The 16,754-nt window shown below is 40.0% G+C and overlaps 2 protein-coding genes across 23 annotated transcripts in view; one reads left to right on the top strand and one right to left on the bottom strand.

The window, feature by feature from the left end:
- The window catches only part of SETD2 (SET domain containing 2, histone lysine methyltransferase), a 124,990-nt gene extending 109,677 nt beyond the window's left edge, over positions 1-15,313 (bottom strand). For 2 of the 5 annotated variants that reach the window (XR_014020942.1, XR_014020943.1), the window contains exon 1: positions 14,984-15,313. Coding sequence is in view for 2 of the 5 variants with exons in the window: in XM_081285239.1 (XP_081141365.1) it covers positions 14,984-15,054 (71 nt within the window). In the remaining 3 variants the exon portion in view is untranslated. The remainder of the gene's footprint in view (positions 1-14,983) is intronic. The other 3 variants (XR_014020944.1, XM_081285239.1, XM_081285238.1) reach the window with 3 other exon arrangements.
- A 118-nt stretch (positions 15,314-15,431) lies between these two features.
- LOC308644299 (uncharacterized protein) overlaps positions 15,432-16,754 on the top strand; it is a gene marked incomplete at its 3' end in the record, with an annotated part of 100,159 nt that continues 98,836 nt past the window's right edge. For 9 of the 18 annotated variants that reach the window (XR_014020947.1, XR_014020948.1, XR_014020951.1 and 6 more), the window contains exon 1: positions 15,453-15,570. Coding sequence is in view for 5 of the 18 variants with exons in the window: in XM_081285251.1 (XP_081141377.1) it covers positions 15,470-15,570 (101 nt within the window). Of the gene's footprint in view, positions 15,571-16,754 lie in introns of all 18 variants that reach the window. The other 9 variants (XR_014020954.1, XR_014020955.1, XR_014020956.1 and 6 more) reach the window with 3 other exon arrangements.

Genomic DNA, 16,754 nt, shown 5'->3' with positions numbered 1-16,754 from the left:
ACATGCTAGACAAGAGCTCTACCTCTAAGCCACAATCTCAGCCTCCCAAATAGTCTTTTGATATATATAAAAACTTCCCTTGATTCATTACCTTATCCAAGGTTCCTCACTTTCTTTTGGACCCTCGTATTTATAAAGAGAAAGGTGAGACTACTGATGTAAAGAATTTGGATAGAAAATCCACAGAACAAAGGTAAAGTACAGTTTAACTTTAAATGATTATCCATTCTAAAAAACCACAAATACAAAAAAACTGAAAAGGCTGGCAACAAGGAGGACTAATTTATCACAAAACACAATGAGCTGTCCTACCTATGGTAGCACTCATGCTTTTTTTTGGTTTTGGATGGGTTTTTTCCCATGTGGACTTTTATTTGATATTGTTAACTTATTGATATTTTCTTCATTTTTTATGTTTTATTTGTTCTTTTTAGATATACATGACAATACACTGTATTTTGACATACATGGATCATACTCTTTGAGTTCACCTTCATGAAATCCCCAAATTTGATCAGTTCGTCCCTGTTGGGACCAGAAGGGCATAAAAAGTACACTGAGGCCAGACACAGTGGCACATTATCTGTAATCCCAGCTACACAGGAGACTAAGGCAGGAGGATCACAAGTGTGAAGCCTGCAGGGGCAACTCAGACCCTGTTTCAAATTTTTAAAAAATTTTAAGTCTGGGGGAGGGAAGAGTTGTACTAGGGATGGAGTCAGTGGTAAAATGCTTGCCTGGCTTACATGGTTTGATACCCAGTACCATTAAAAAAAAAAAAAAAAAAGGGCACTGAGCACCACCATCACTGCCACCAGCCCAATACAAACCACTCAATTTCCTGACCAGGATCCTCTGTTAAAATCTAACAGTTATTTAAGAATGTCTTAACAATATGGGGGGCTGGGGTTGTGGCTTAGCAGTAGAGCACTCGCCTAGCATGTGCGAGGTCCTAGGATCCTCAGCACCACATAAAAATAAATAAAATAAAGGTACTGTGTCCAACTATAAAAAAATACATATTTTTAAAAAGAATGTCTTAATAATAAGCAGCAGCAATTATTAACACTGCTACTGGTAGACTAACATTCACTCTATCAGGAAACTAGAATGATAATTACAAAGAATCGTGTGTGTGTATTTTTTTTTTCCTGGTGGTTCTGAGGATTGAACCCAGGGCCCTGTACATGAGAGGCAAGCACTCTACCTGCTAAGCTATATCCCTAGCCCCCCATATTATTTACTTCTAATATTTACTAAGCACATACCATTTACTACATACTATGTACCCAGCTGCTAGTTACTAGGATTCCTCTAATTAAAAGACTAATATATTCTATAACATATTCATCATGGTCTCTGAATTTTCTATATGGATCTACAAAATTCCCTAGGTCCACAACAAAACTAAACAAGTCTAAATTGTATAAGAAAATGGATGAATGCTAAGCTAGCTAAGCTCCAATGAAACGTTAGGCTTTCTTAAATGTTTTTTTTATTAAGCATCAAATCATTTTTAAAATTGGAAAATTAAGGGCTGCGACTATAACTCTGTGGTAGAGCACTTGCACTGGGGATTGTAGAAGCATACATGTATACAAACGTATCTTTTATGTTTGTAAACCCAGCTACTTAGAAGGCTGAGACAGGAGGATCAAAAGTTTGAGGCCAACCTGGGTAACTTAGCCAGACTCTGACTCAAATACAATTTAAAAAAAAAAAAAAAAAAAAAAGGTGGGAATATAGCTCAGTAGTAGAGCATTTGCCTAGCATTCACAAGGCCCTGGGTTCAATCCCTAGTACCATAGGGGGGGAAAATATATATATATACACACACACACATACGTATACACACCCACACACATACTTACACACACATACCCATACACACACACACACATACATATACATATATATACACACACACATAGAATATTTATAAATATACAAAAAAGTAGTAATGATGAAAATTAAAAATTTAAAGCTAAGGACTAACAGAAAATTTTGCAGCAAACATATGCACAGCTGAAAAAAATATCCTATCATAGGTTCTAACTTCTGTTCCCAATTTCATAACTTATCGACATTGTCATTATCTTCTCTCATAAGAAAGAAAAGTATTCCAAGAAAAAATAACACTAAGTACTTCTTTTTGATTTTTTGTTTTGTTTTGGTACTGGGAATTGAACTCAGGGGCACTTGACCACTAAGCCACATCCCCAGCCCTATTCTGTATTTTATTTAGAGACAGGGTCTCATCGTTGCTTAGCACCTCTTTTTTGCTGAGGCTGGCTTTGAACTTATCCTCCTGCCTCAGCCTCCGGAGCCACTGGGATTACAGGCATGTGCCACCACACCAAGCAAGTCTCATTGTCTCCCTTATGCACCTGAGCGATACTGTATATTGGGGAAATTCTTTATATTCAACTACCACTTTTTGACATGTTCACCTAAAGCTAGTGACATTATACAAGCTGCCAAAAAGACTGTACAAACTATACTGTTTGCTGAGTTTTTGTACAATAAAGTTCTAGATTTTTTTTTCTGGTTTCATTTTTTAATGGACATGGTAAACAAGCTTAAAGACTGTACCTATTATGATTATCTTGAGGAAAACCTTTTTCACCTATTTTTAATAGGATATTTTATTGTACATCAAGCAAATTCACCTCTTCACTATAAATAATTATTTTTATCTATAAAAATGTGTGTGGGGAGGGAGTATTTGTTCTTTTTAAATATAAATGACAGGCTGGGTGGGTGAGATGGTGTACACCAGTGTGTGTGTGTATATGTGTGTGTGTGAAACAGTTACTATAATTTTTAACTACATTTTCAGCAGAGAAGCAGTACCACAATTTTTTTTTTAATTGTAGATGGACACATGCCTTTATTTATCTTTTTATGTTGTGCTGAGGATGGAACCCAGGGCCCCACACATGCTAGGCAAGCACTCTACCACTGAGCTACAGCCCCAGCCCTGGAAGCCATATTTTTAACCAGGCAATTTTTAAAAATCTGTGTGTGTGCTCAAGACCAAAATGAATGAATTTCCATAAAAAGAATTTTTGCAGCCATCTATATTACGGATGAAAAATAATGTTTGCTCTACTTTTTTTTTTTTTTTTTTGTACTAGGGATTTTGCTGAGCTATCTCTCCAGCCCTTTTTATTTCTGAGACATTGTCTCTCTAAGCTGTGGAGGGCCTCACTAAGTTATGAGGCTAGCCTCAAACTTGTAATCCTCCTATCTTGGCCTCCAAATCACTGGGATTACAGGTGTGCCCCACCATGCTCAGCACATTGGACTTTAGATTCACACAAAACTTATAAAAATTTTAAATCTGGCATCACCTGCCTATTCAAATAGAGTACATAATTAATTAATTATTCACCAATAAGCCGAAAACCAGACAAAAAGACTGTTAAGTTAGACTATCGTTGTAAGTTAGACTATGTTCTATGTTCAAAATGTAAGTTAGACTATGGTTCATAAAGAGCTAATCATGAAGTAAATATTGGTGATTACTATATAGCCATCCCAAAAGAGAGAGTCCAACTGTACTTGGCAGGAAACTGGGCAGTAGGAAGAGCTATAGTCAGAAACCACCACTTGCTCCAGATTCTTGCAAGTCCACAGTAATGCTTCCAGTATGCAAACTTTCCAGCAACCTTTCAATATAATCACACACTTAACAACACCCACACAATCCCAAAGATATTTCACTAGCAAGATGTTAGCATCTGACAGAAAAAGCATTCTAAACAAAAAAAAAAAAAAAAAAAAAAAAATCTATGAAGATCCTGACCAACCCAAGATCTCCATTTAAGTTGTTCAACTGGAATATACTGAAGTAACTATTGGACTAACCAAAATACATAAATAAACTACTAAATTAAATATAAAGTACATTATACATGAATCCCAAAGCTAAAGTAGCCAAATACAACATTTTATTAACATATGACAAAAATTGCACAAGGCAACTGCCTCACATTGAATCCATAAAAGTAGATTTCCAAATATGTCACATGAAAAAAAAAAAACAATCCTACTGACTTGTCTTAGCATTACTGGCTAGCTTTCAACTAACTATTTTATATCCCATAAATACCTCTTTAAAATAAACAAGGACCTAATCAAAATAGGGCGGGGATTATAGTTATCTTTTAACTCACCAGCACCTACAGAACAAATAGAAATAAATATGGGATTCAAAATAAACTGAACAAAATTCCCCAAACACCATCATGAATAACTAGCTATACTTGCTTTGTGGAAAAATATTTGAAAGGAGACAGCTTCCACATAACAAAATATGTCCTAAGGCCCTTTTAAACTATTTGACATAACCAGACAACTTAAGAAATAAAGCAACTTAATATAGTTCATCCATAGTATAGAATATTGCTCAATTGTTAAAAAGATGAGCACATCTTACATATAAATTGAAACATGTAGATGAACAGTATATAGAAACAAAACAGAAAGATGTGCAATAGTACAAATACACTTTTGTAAAAAGAAAATAAAGAACAAGGGAAAAGTACACACTAAATTGTTTCTAGTGGTTATCTCTTGGATGTGGGATTTAAAGAGGTGAAGCAGGGAAGAGGTATTTAGGGAAGATTTTTACTTTTTCTTCTATAAATACATCTACATCATCTAAATCTTTTCCAAGGGGCTGGGAATGTGGCTCAAGCGGTAGCGCGCTCGCCCGGCATGCGTGCAGCCTGGGTTCAATCCTCAGCACCACATACAAAGATGTTGTGTCTGCCAAAAACTAAGAAATAAATATTAAAAAATTCTCTTTTAAATAAATAAATAAATATTTTCCAATAAGAATTTATTATTGTGGCGATTAAAAAAAAAGAAATCATGTTAAACACACTACCAGATTTTTTGTTATTGTTTTTAAACTATCACATCTGCATTTAGTATATAAAGTACCTCCAGAGCTTGAATATAAATAGTCATCCTCAAGAGACTGAAAAAGACAACTAGGAGGGCTAAGGATGTAACTCAGAGGTAGAGTGCTTGCCTAGCATGAATGATGCCCTTGGTTTGATCCCTGGCACAGCAAAAGAAACAAAAAAGAAAAAAAGACTAAAAGACATGGCAATTAAATACAATGTGTAATTCTAGATTGAAAAAGAGGACACTTTTGGCACAATTAGAAAAATTTAAATCTGAACTGTTTATTTGGTAACAGTATGTTATAAATGTTAAGTTGCCTAAAGTAGTTATCTAAGAGAATGCTTGTTTTTGGGTAATACTGTGGAATATTTTGATAAGGATCATGATGTGTCTCAAACAGCTCAGCCAAAAATAAATTTAAATTTTTTTTTTTACAGGGAAACATAATGCAAATGTGACAAAATTTCAGTAACCAATTAATCTAGGTTAAAAGAATATGGGAATTCACCAAGTGTGGTTATGCATGCTTGTAACCCCAGCAACTTAAGAGGCTAAGGCAGGAAGATCCCAAGTTCCAGGCCAGTCTCAGTTGCTTGGCAAGGTCCCAAGTAAATTCAGCAAGACCCTGTCTCAAAAATAAATAAATGTATATTTATACATATGTGTGTGTGTGTGTGTGTGTGTGTGTGTGTGTGTGTAGAAATTCATTATATTATTCTGAAACTTCCTTTACGTTTGAAATTTCTTTCAAAATACACAGATTTTAGACAGGTGCAGTGGCATACACCTAGAATCCCAGCGGCTTGGGAAGCTGAGACAGGAGGATCACAAGTTCAAAGCCAGCCTCAACAACTGCGAGGCACTAAGCAACTCAGTGAGACCCTGTATCACTGAAGGTATACAACACATATAAAATACAAAATAGGGCTGGGGACGAGGCTCAGTGTCTGAGTGCCCCTGAGTTCAATCCCTGACACATGCCCCCAACCCCCCCCAAAAAAATACACAGATTTTTTTTTTTAAGAGTGGATGCTCAAGATGAAAAGATCTACCTTGCTCTTGGATAGGCAGAATTTATATTTTCTAAATGACCATACTACCAAAAGCACTATTCAAATTTAATGCGATTCTGATCAAAATCCCAATGGCATTCCTCATGGAAATAGAAAAAGCAATTATGAAATTCATCTGAAAAATAAGAGACCCAGAACAACTAAAGCAATCCTTAGCAGGAAGAGTGAAGCAGGTAGTATCACTATACCAGACCTTAAACTACAGTATAAAGCAATAGTAACAAAAACAGCATGGTATTGGCACCAAAACAGGTTGGTACAGAATAGAGGACGCAGAGACTAATCCACAAAATTACAATTATCTTATATTAAACAAAGGTGCCAAAAACATACATTGGAGAAAAGATAACCTCAACAAATGGAGCTGGGAAAACTGGAAATCCATATGTAACAAAATGAAATTAAAACCCTATCTCTCACCATGCACAAAATTCAACTCAAAGTGGATCAAGGACCTAAAAATTAAACCAGAGACCTTGTGTCTAATAGAAGAAAAAGTAAGCCCTAATCTTCATCATGTTGGATTAGGCCCCAACTTCCTTAATAAGACTCCTATAGTGCTAGAATTAAAATCAAGAATCAATAAATGGGATGGATTCAAGCTAAAAAGTTTCTTTTCAGGGCTGGGTTTGTGGCTCAGTGGTAGCACACTTGTCTAGCATGTGATGCACTGGGTTCGATTCTCAGCGCCACATACAAATAAATAAAGGTCCATCAACTACTAAAAAATATTTTTAAAAAAAGTTTCTTTTCAGCAAAAGAAACAATCTGTCAGGTGAACAGAGAGCCTGCATCTTGGGAGCAAATTTTTACCCCCCACACATCAGACAGAGCACTAGGGTATATAAAGAACTCAAAAACCTGAACATCAAAAAAACCAAATAACCCAATCAATAAATGGGCCAAGGACCTAAACAGACACTTCTCAGAAGAGGATATACAATCAATCAACAAATACATGAAAAAATGTTCATCATCTCTAGCAATTAGAGAAATACAAATCAAAACTACCCTAAAATTTCATCTCACTCCCATCAGAATGGCAGCTATTATGAATACAAACAACAATAAGTGTTGGTGAGGATGTGGGGGAAAAGGTACACTCATACACTGCTGGTGGGACTGCAAATTGGTGCAGCCAATGTGGAAAGCAGTATGGAGATTTCTTGGAAAACTGGGAATAAAGCCACCATTTGACCCAGCTATCCCTCTCCTCAGTCTATACCCAAAGGACTTAAAAATAGCAGGTACACAACCACATCCATGTTTATGGCAGCACAATTCACAATAGCTAACCGGTGGAAACAACCTAGATGCCCTGCAGTAGATAAATGGATTAAAAAAATGGCATATATACACAATGGAACATTATTCAGTGATAAAAGGGAATAAAATCAGGGGCATTTGCAGGTAAATGTATGGAGTTGGAGAAGATAATGCTAGGTGAAGTTAGCCAATCCCAAAAAAAAAAAACAAATGCCAAATGTTTTATCTGATATAAGGAGACTGATTCACAGTGGGGTACATAGGGGCACCATGGGAGGAACAGAGGAACTCTAGGTAGGACAGAGGGGTAGGGAGGGGGCATGGGGTTAGAAAAGATGGTGGAATGTAGGCTGGGAGTGTGGCTCAGTGGTAGAGCATTTGCCTAGCATGCATGAGGCATGGGTTCGATCCTCAGCACCAAATAAATGTAAAATAAAGATATTGTGTCCACCTAAAACTAAATAATATTTTTTTAAAAAAATATGGTGGAATGTGATAGACCTCATTATCCAAAGTACATGTATGAAGACATGAATTGGTGTGAATATACTTTGTATACAACCAGATATATGAATTGTAATGCATTCCTCGGTCATATGTAAAAAAAATTAATAAAATAAAAAAAAATAATGGATGCTCTCAGAAAAATAAGAATTCTAAATCTGATTTTTGGTAACTATAGGTATAAATGTCTTGCTTCATTTCCAATATGAACTCACTTTCAGGGCCTTACATTAATAGCTTAGTGTGTTATAAAATATGGTACTTGATAGTTCTCTTGGATGAATTAACAGAAATGATAAAGCTGCTTAACTTTGGATTCTCTAATTCAGGCTGGCCATTATTTGCTATCCAACATGACTATTCTAGCCTCTCCTCAAAAACTGACAAGATTCATGGAACAGTGAGTATTAGGGTTTAAAAAAAAAAAGTTATTACAAACATCTGTTAAAGAATATTGTGCTGGAGCTACAGCTCAGTGGTAGAGTGCTTGCCTAGCATGTGTGAGACACTGGGTTCAATTCTCAGCACACATAAATAAATAATTAAAATAAAGGTCCATCAACAACTAATAAAATAAGTTATACTGTGTGCAGTGGCACACTCCTATCTATAATCCCAGCAACTTGGGAAGTTGAGACAGGAGGATCACAAGTTCAAAGCCAGTCTTAGCAACTTAGCAAGACCCTGTCTCAAAACAAAACATAAAAGAGGCTGGGGATGTGGCTCAGTGGTTAAGGGCCCCTGGATTCAATCCCTGGTACCAAAAAAAAAAAAAAGGGTGGGGGTGTCCAAGGGACGTGGCTCAATGGTAGAGGGCTTGCCCTGCATGGGTGAGGCACTGGATTTGATCCTTAGCACCCCATAAAAAAATATGAATACTGGGGCTGGGGTTGTGGCTCAGTGGCAGAGTGCCTGCCTCCCACGTGTGAGGCACTGGGTTTGATCCTCAGCACATTAAAAAGAGATGGACAAATAAAATGAGGATATTGTGTCCATGTATAACTGGAAGGATATTTTTTAAATAAATATGGCTGGGATTGTAGCTCAGCGGCAGAGCACTTGCCTCGCAAGCATGAGGCACTGGTTTGATCCTCGGCACCACATAAAAGTAAATAAAATAAAGGTATTGTGTCCATCGATAACTAAAAAAAAATTCTGAAAATATATAAATAAATAAAAGGTATTGTGTCCATCTACAACTTAAAAAAAAAAAAGAGTCCCAAAGCATTTAAGTGTCCAGAAAAGGAATAGATGAAGTCAATTAGTCACTACAGAGAAAAGCAGCAGAGAAGACTGGATAATGCCAAAGTCCTAATAAATCTAAGAAAGTATAACTTTTAAAAAGATAACTTTACATGTATAAAATATGGCTTGGCCATTTCTTAGGAAAACACAACTGTATCAACAGTTGCTTGATACTTTTCTTAAGACATAATGTGTCAATAGAATGAAAACAATCTGTTGGAAATTTAGAAAAGACAAGAACAAACAAGGACATACCAAAGAACGATACCCTATCCTAAGCACTAGGATAGTTTATTAGACTTTCCAAACTTAAGTACCCCAGTAGCCCAAAAAGAGTACCCACATTCAATGGATCCAAACCTTAATCACTAGAAAGCTATACACTGTTCTTTATAAAACAACAAAAATTCTGCTTCATATACTGGCTACAAAGCTACTAAGGCTCTTCTACAGAATTTGGTGACCACATTATGTTACTTTCTCTCAGCTGGTTTCCTATAGCATCTCCATCTTCTATGACAAACAATGATAAGTTGACTCTCCTCACTGCTTCATATTTTAAACATGTTGAAATATTTTTCACAGTTAACAACTTTCTTTTTACTAAATTCGCCATGCCTTTACATGGTAGTACCTTTTAAGTACTATTCTTTCTAGCCAAATCTTTCCATTCAATACAAAAAAAAAAAAAAAAAAAACAGTGTCCTAATTCTTAAATTTTCAAAAAACCCTTTGCAGAGGATATTATTATGATCCCCACTTTGTAGATAAAGATACCAAGGCACAGAGTAATTAAGAAACTTTTAGCTGGAAATGGTGGCACACGCCAGTAATCCCAGCAGCTTAGAAGGTTGAGACAAGAGAATTGAGAGTTCAAAACCAGCCTCAGCAAAAGCAAGGCACTAAGCAACTCAGTGAGACCCTTCTCTAAAACAAACCCCAAAAACCTACCAGACAAGTCTCCATAATGGCTCTACAAAGCTCTAAAATAAAAAATAGGACTGGGGTTGTGGCTCAATGGTCAAGTGCCCTAGAGTCCAACCCCCTCTATCAAAAAAAAAAAAAAAAAAAAAAACAAACTTTTGCCAAACATGGTGGGGCATGCCTATAATCTCAGATACTTGAGAGGCTAAGGCAGAAAGATCATAAGTTTGGGGTCTGCCTGGGCAATTTAGTAAGACCCTGTCTCAAAATAAAAATAAAAAGGGCTGGGAATGTAGCTCAGTGGTAGAGTAATCCTGGATTCAATCACCAGTATTGCAAAGAGAAAAAGAAACTTGCCCAAGTTCACAAAACTATTAAAAAAAAAAAAAAAAAAAAAGGTGAGATTCTAAATCAGGAATTCTGACTCCAGAGCCCAGGGTTTTAACTTTTTTTTTTTTTTAGCATGGTGGTGATGGGTGGGGGGAGAAGACCCTCAACTATTTTGGCAGTCTAATTAAGCTTATGGTCTAATTTTTGGCAGTCTAATTAAGCTTTTCAGTCTAATTCTTTTAAATGTATTAGATAAAGTATATATCTGGCATGTGTGCGGCAGGTTCGATCCTCAGCACCACATACCAACAAAGATGTTGTGTCCCCGAGAACTAAAAAATAAATATTAAAAATTCTCTCTCTCTCTCCTCTCTCTCTCTTAAAAAAAAATTATATGAGGTAAAAAAACTGGGAAGTGTGAAATAGTAACATATGTTTCTTAAAAATCTAGAGGTATAGCTAATATGCACTGTAATTTTGATATAGAGATGAACATAAATATTTTGAGATATCTATAATAATCAATTAAAATATGTGATTTGTATTGGTACCAAAATCACAGATACTGTTACTAGCTAGTACTTTAATTCATTGCTTATATAATTGAAAGAAATGCTAACTTCTAATTAGAGGTTACTGAAAAGGTAATTTTTCTCATGATGTGATCTGTGTTAACAGTTTTACACTGGATACTAACACAATCTTAACACTGGAGTTTCAAAGGACCTTGGTCCTTTTCTTTCTACAATGAATCCCTTGATCTCATCTAGGCTTATGGCTTTAAATACTACCCAAGTCAATAACTATAAAATTTATCATCAATCCAGACCTTTCCCCCAAATTCTAAACTTAGATATCTATCAATTCAACCCAAATGTCTAACACTGAATTACTGATCTAGTCTCCATACTTGCTCTTTACACAGCCATTCATTCCTATCTTAATGAATGGCAAATTTCTAACTGCTCAGATAAAAACCCTACAAGCATCCTCAGGTCCTCACACTACATATGATCTATCAACAAATCATACCAGTTTGATTTTCAAAATATATTCATAATCCAACCATTTTTCACCATTCTTCTTTTACCATATTGGTACAAGTCAGCCCTTGTCTGGATTACTAGCTTCCTAAAAAATCTTCAAGCTTCCACTGTTGTTCCTCTGGACAATGAAGTGTTCCTTCTAAAACTGAAAGCAGACTGTTTAAATTTCCCAGCAGCCCAGCACAGTGGTTCACATCTTCAGTCCCAGTTACTTGGGGGCTGAGGAGAATCACTTGAGCCTTGGCATCTGAGGCCAGTCTGGACAAAAACACAGTGAGAGATTCCATCTCAAAAAACAAACCCCAAAAACCTACCAGACAAGTCTCCATAATGGCTCTACAAAGCTCTACAAAATCTGCACCGCACAATCCTCAGTACCTCCAAAAAAAGAAAGAAATCTGTACCCCACCCCATCATGACCCAGTTCAATATTATTCTTTATTGACCATTCCATTCTAGCCATACCGGGAAGAACTCAGAGGTCTGCCTCAACACTTTAGAACCATTCCCTCTGCTTTAAATGCTTTCTCTCCAGATACTAACATGGCTATGTCACCTTTAAGCCTTTGCCTAAAAATATTAGTCTATATAATATTAATTCTATATAATTTACTGTTTATCATTCCTCCTTAAACCCCACAAGGGAAAAAATTTTTTTAAATATATATATATATATATATATATACACACACACACACACACACACACACACACACCCACCAACCACCCCTACTATGGTTACTTTTAGCACAGACAAGCATATTAAAAAAATGGTGGTGCACGCACACCTGTAATCCCAGAGGTGGGAGGCTGAGGCATGAGGATCACAAGTTCAAAGCCAGCCTCAGCAACTTAAGCGAGGCTCTAAGACTATGTCTCTAAACAAAATATAAAAATGGGCTAGGGATATGGCTTAGTGGGTGAGTGCCCCTGGGTTCAATCCCAGTACCAAAAAAAAAAAAAAACAGCTTTTGTGTCACTGTTAAGTACTTGTCTATCTCCCTCATTAGAAAAGGTCCTTGAAGAGTAGTAACCTGATCTAATTTACAGTGTCCTCAACACCTGTCTTTGCCCTATATTAGACACCTAATGCACAGATACTTAAGTGATTATAGCCATTTTCACCTGAAACACAATGTCCTCTATGGTGCAGGAAAAGCCAGGACTTACAGTTGTGTCTGATAAAGAGTTAAGTACAAGACAAATACAAAATATCAGGCCCCAACTGCAACTTCAATCAAACTGAATTTACATTTTTCACCTCAAACTTCTTTATACATCTATCAACCATTTCAAATGACCTGAAGTCTAAAAGGGGCATTTGGTCATTCACTCTCTCAACCATGTTACCCCCACCACCACTTAAGCCCACCTAACCTTTTCATGCTCAACTTAAATACTACCTCTTAATATTCCCTGATGACCCTTGCTAGAAGCACTTACATGTGCCACATTATGTGGCAAACACTTCTCATGCATTATCTCATTCAATCCTCCCAGAAGTCCTAGTAAGTTGCTACCATTAGGATAATTACTTCCAAGATGAGAAAACCCAAACTCAGAGAGATGAAGTAACCTGTCCAAATGTTTAAACCAAGGTCTGACTCTGAAATCCATTTCTTTAACCCTGTACTGTGTGCTTCCTTTCTCTCTCCAGCATTATAAACACTAACTAGTTCATATATACTTCCGTATAGGGTTTGCTGTCACTTCACTTCTCATTTTCTTGGCAAGGCTTCATTTTCTTCATCTGTAAGAGAGGCAATATTGTTCAGAATGCCTATCAAAATCTCCTCTAGTCCTTAAAATGTTATGAAAGAAAACATTTTATAATTCTTTACAGATGCTCATACAGGTTAATAAACAAAAGAAAAAAACTACATAAGAACTTATTTAGTCACTATTAGAAATCCGAGGTAGAGCCAGAAAAAAAAATCAGTAAAACTAAAAACTCCAAGACTTGTTAAAATAATCACCTTGATTCCTTCCCCACCTGTGTCCAAAAATGCACTTCTGAGTCCACCTTCCTGCATATTATAAAAAAATTGTTTTCCCCCAAGAAGTGAAAGGATGTGTTCCTTAAAGCTTCTGAACTTCACCAAACAACCTGGCAAAAGGAACTGAAAACAGGCACTTTGCCCATTCAGAGGCTAGCGTGTTACTTCTTACAGGACAAGAGCTCAATCAGCGTTTATCAATTTTTTACAGAATTTTTTGAGAATTTACAGTCTCAACCAAAAACCTACAACATGAGCTTGGTAACTGGACTAACTGTGCAGTACAACAAAACAATCTAATTAAAATAATGTTAACCCATGGCCAAGAACCCACAAAAGGGCAAACTTAATATTGCAAGTAAGAGTTGGTTTTGTTTTAGAAAAGCAACATAATGATTTCTCTTTTTGTGCAGAGAGGGCCAACACCCCAACAGAATCTTTTTGTGTTGTAATCAAACCTAAGAACTATCAAGCAAGGTCCAGATATTTCCAGGCCAAGGTGAAAAAATTTGTCATCGGGTTCAAAAAACCACCACAGCAAAGGTAAGGTAAAATGTATCAAAAGAACAAATCTCTAGGATCATTCCGGCCATAAAAGTTTGACAGTTTCACTTGCAACCCTACTGCATTAACTTTGAAACGAATTGTATATTTTTAAGTGTAGACTTTACCACCAGTAATGGAGTTTGAGAATGGCTTCTCAAAACAATGGTCTTGTGAGGGCTTAACGAAATAACTGACTCCAGGCTCTGGAGTAAAGCTTTCTGAGTTATCAGGAAATAGCAGCGGATACAGCCCTCAAAAGAAATGTAAAACTGTCCTAGACTGGAAAAGTACTATTGGGCAAAACTGTATTTGGGTTTACTAGCACTGTCTTCTTCAGAGAATCCTCAAATGATCGCTGGCGTTTTCACTATCTTCACATGAAGTAAAAGTCACCCATTTAGGTAAGAGGTTCCTGTTACCAAAGACATAAGAGTGTCCGAAAGTGTGCAAAAACCATAACGTGCAGAAAAATGCATTCCCTCAGAGGACTTTCATTTTCAGGTGGAAAAACAAACCCGGTGTCATCTCAACAACGGGACCACACAAACCTCGCCACCATTACAAAATCCGGGCTCCCAAGGTGCGGAATGCGCAGCCGGAAGCACTACGAGGCCAGGATCGAGTTCCCAGGGGGGAAAAAACGGAGCCCGAGAGCGCAGCGCGGGCCCTTTGCGGCCCGGGCCGGGCGGCGCGCGCTAGGCCCTTCCGGTCGGGGCTCGACCGCCGGTAGGCCGGCTGCGGGCAGAGCTTCCACCCAAGCCCGGGGATTCTCGGCCTACCTCGCCGCGCCCTCCCGCCGGCCTCGGCCGCAGCCGCCCTGCGACCCGGCTGCCGGGCTCTAGTGGGGCCTAGGCCCACTCCCCCGCCGGGCGGACGCGGCAGCGGCCTCCGGCCGGCCGCCCCTCCCCCACCGCCGCCCAACGGCCGCCGCGACGCGAGCAGTGGCGCCCACGCCGGGCCGACCGCCCGCCGCCGCGACAGACGGGGCCCGAGGCGCGGCGCGGGGTGCTCTCACCAGCCGCGCGAGCAGCGAGGCCCGTTACTCCTCGCGACGCCCGCCCCACTGCCCGTCAGGACGCACCCGACTCCGGCCAAGGCGGCCCACGACCGCGGAGGCCGCGGAGCCGAGACTTACTCAGGGGTCGGGTGCTCAGGGTCGTAGAAATCCCCCATCTTCGGAGGCGGCCGCGGCGGCAGCTGCTTCATCGGGAGCGGCTGGAGGCGGCGACGCGAGCCCCCTCCCCGCGGCAGGCAGCGCGGGGGAGGGGAGGAGGCCGCTAGTGCGACCGCGGCGGCGGCGGCAGGGCCCGCGTCGCTGGCTCGCTCGCTCGCTCGCTCCCTCCCGCCGGCGCCCGCCCGCCGCTCTCTCCCTCGCACACTCACCCGGAGCGACGCGCACCCCGCCCGCCCGCAGCCTCGCAGCCCGGCCCCTTAAAGAGACACGCACGGGCCGCTCTCCGCCGCCAGTCGGCGCGCCCGTGGCTGCGAAGGGTCCGGGCGGGGCGGGGTGCGGCCAGCGGCCCGCTAGCCTGCCCTCGGCGTCCGCGGACAATAAGCCCCGAGCGAGTGCCAGAGGTTTGTACCCGAGATGCAGGGGCGGCACCGCCACTCCCCCTCGACGATGTCGGGGAACGGCCTGAGCCAGCAGCACACCAGCCTTGCGGTCCGAAGGCCGGAGTCGGCAGCGGCGCCGGGAGCCGATCCCGGGCCTCCGGCTCTGAGGTAAAGTGGCAGCCGCGCCTCCCGGGCCTCTCTCCTTTATTTCTCCTCCCTTTCTCTCCCCGCTGCCTCTTCATTTCGCTCTTCAGTCGCGCGGAAGCGGAGCTGGGCCGGGGTGTACTCTAACCCCGGCTTGGGAGACCACCCCCATCCAGCTCCCGCTGGGTTTCTGCTCCACCGCCCGCTGGGAGCGGCGTCCCTACCACCTCCAACCTCCACCTACGCACGGCAGTGTCCACCGCCCCAAGGGGACAGCTTCTGCCTGTTCTTGAGGCCTGGGGGCTATGTTCTTGGTGGGGAGGGGAGGTTATTAATCACTTTCCTGCAAAAATGGCAAGATGAGATGAAGTAGGGTAACTTGAAAGGGCTACGGGATTTTAGTCGGTTTTGGAAGAAGCAAGAATGCATAAATCGCTTAACTAAACTTTCAGAACGTTGACGATTTTATAGCAGTTGATCATTTTGAAAGTGATGATTCAAAGGGTCAACTCTTTTGTGGGTTTTCTGGGAGGGGGGAGTTTCCCCCCACTAATTTTGAATTTTACTAACAAACCAATGGGTGGAGGTATGTGCCATAATTACTGAAATGTGATGTAAAAGAATAGACAGGCTTCACTAAGCAACTTTTTAAAATATATTCTTTACATGGGTGTGGCCACAGTGTCTAGTAGTTTCTTATTTAGGGATTCTTGGCTCCCTCCCAACCCTCCACTCCCCCACCCCGCAAACCTCCTACCTCCATACCTTTATGCACTCCATCACTTCCCCCTAGATTTTAATCTTTCATGGTCTCTGTTCGGTTTTGTTGTTGTTGTTGTTGTTTGTTTTTAGTTGTAGATAGATGGACACAATACCTTTATTTTATTTAGTTATTTTTATGTGGTGCTGAGGATGGAACCCAGTGCCTCACATGTGCTAGGCAAGTGCTCTACCACTGAGCCACAACCCCAGCCACCATGGTCCCTTCTTTTTGGACTACAAATGTTACTAATTTCCCTGTTTTGTTTTGTTTTTTAATTTTTTTTAATATTTTATTTACATTTTAGTTTTCAGCAGACACAACATCTTTGTATGTGGTGCTGAGGATTGAACCCGGGCCGCTCGCCTGGCATGGCGAGCGCGCTACCACTTGAGCCACATCCCCAGCCCCTGTTTTGTTTTTTTTTTTTAATAGCAGTTGATCATTT

The sequence above is a fragment of the Spermophilus citellus genome, assembly GCF_964194105.1.
Source record: "Spermophilus citellus genome assembly, chromosome: 3".
Lineage (NCBI taxonomy): Eukaryota > Metazoa > Chordata > Mammalia > Rodentia > Sciuridae > Spermophilus > Spermophilus citellus.
Note: the sequence above shows the minus strand (reverse complement) of the source record. Positions and strands in the feature narration are given on the sequence as shown.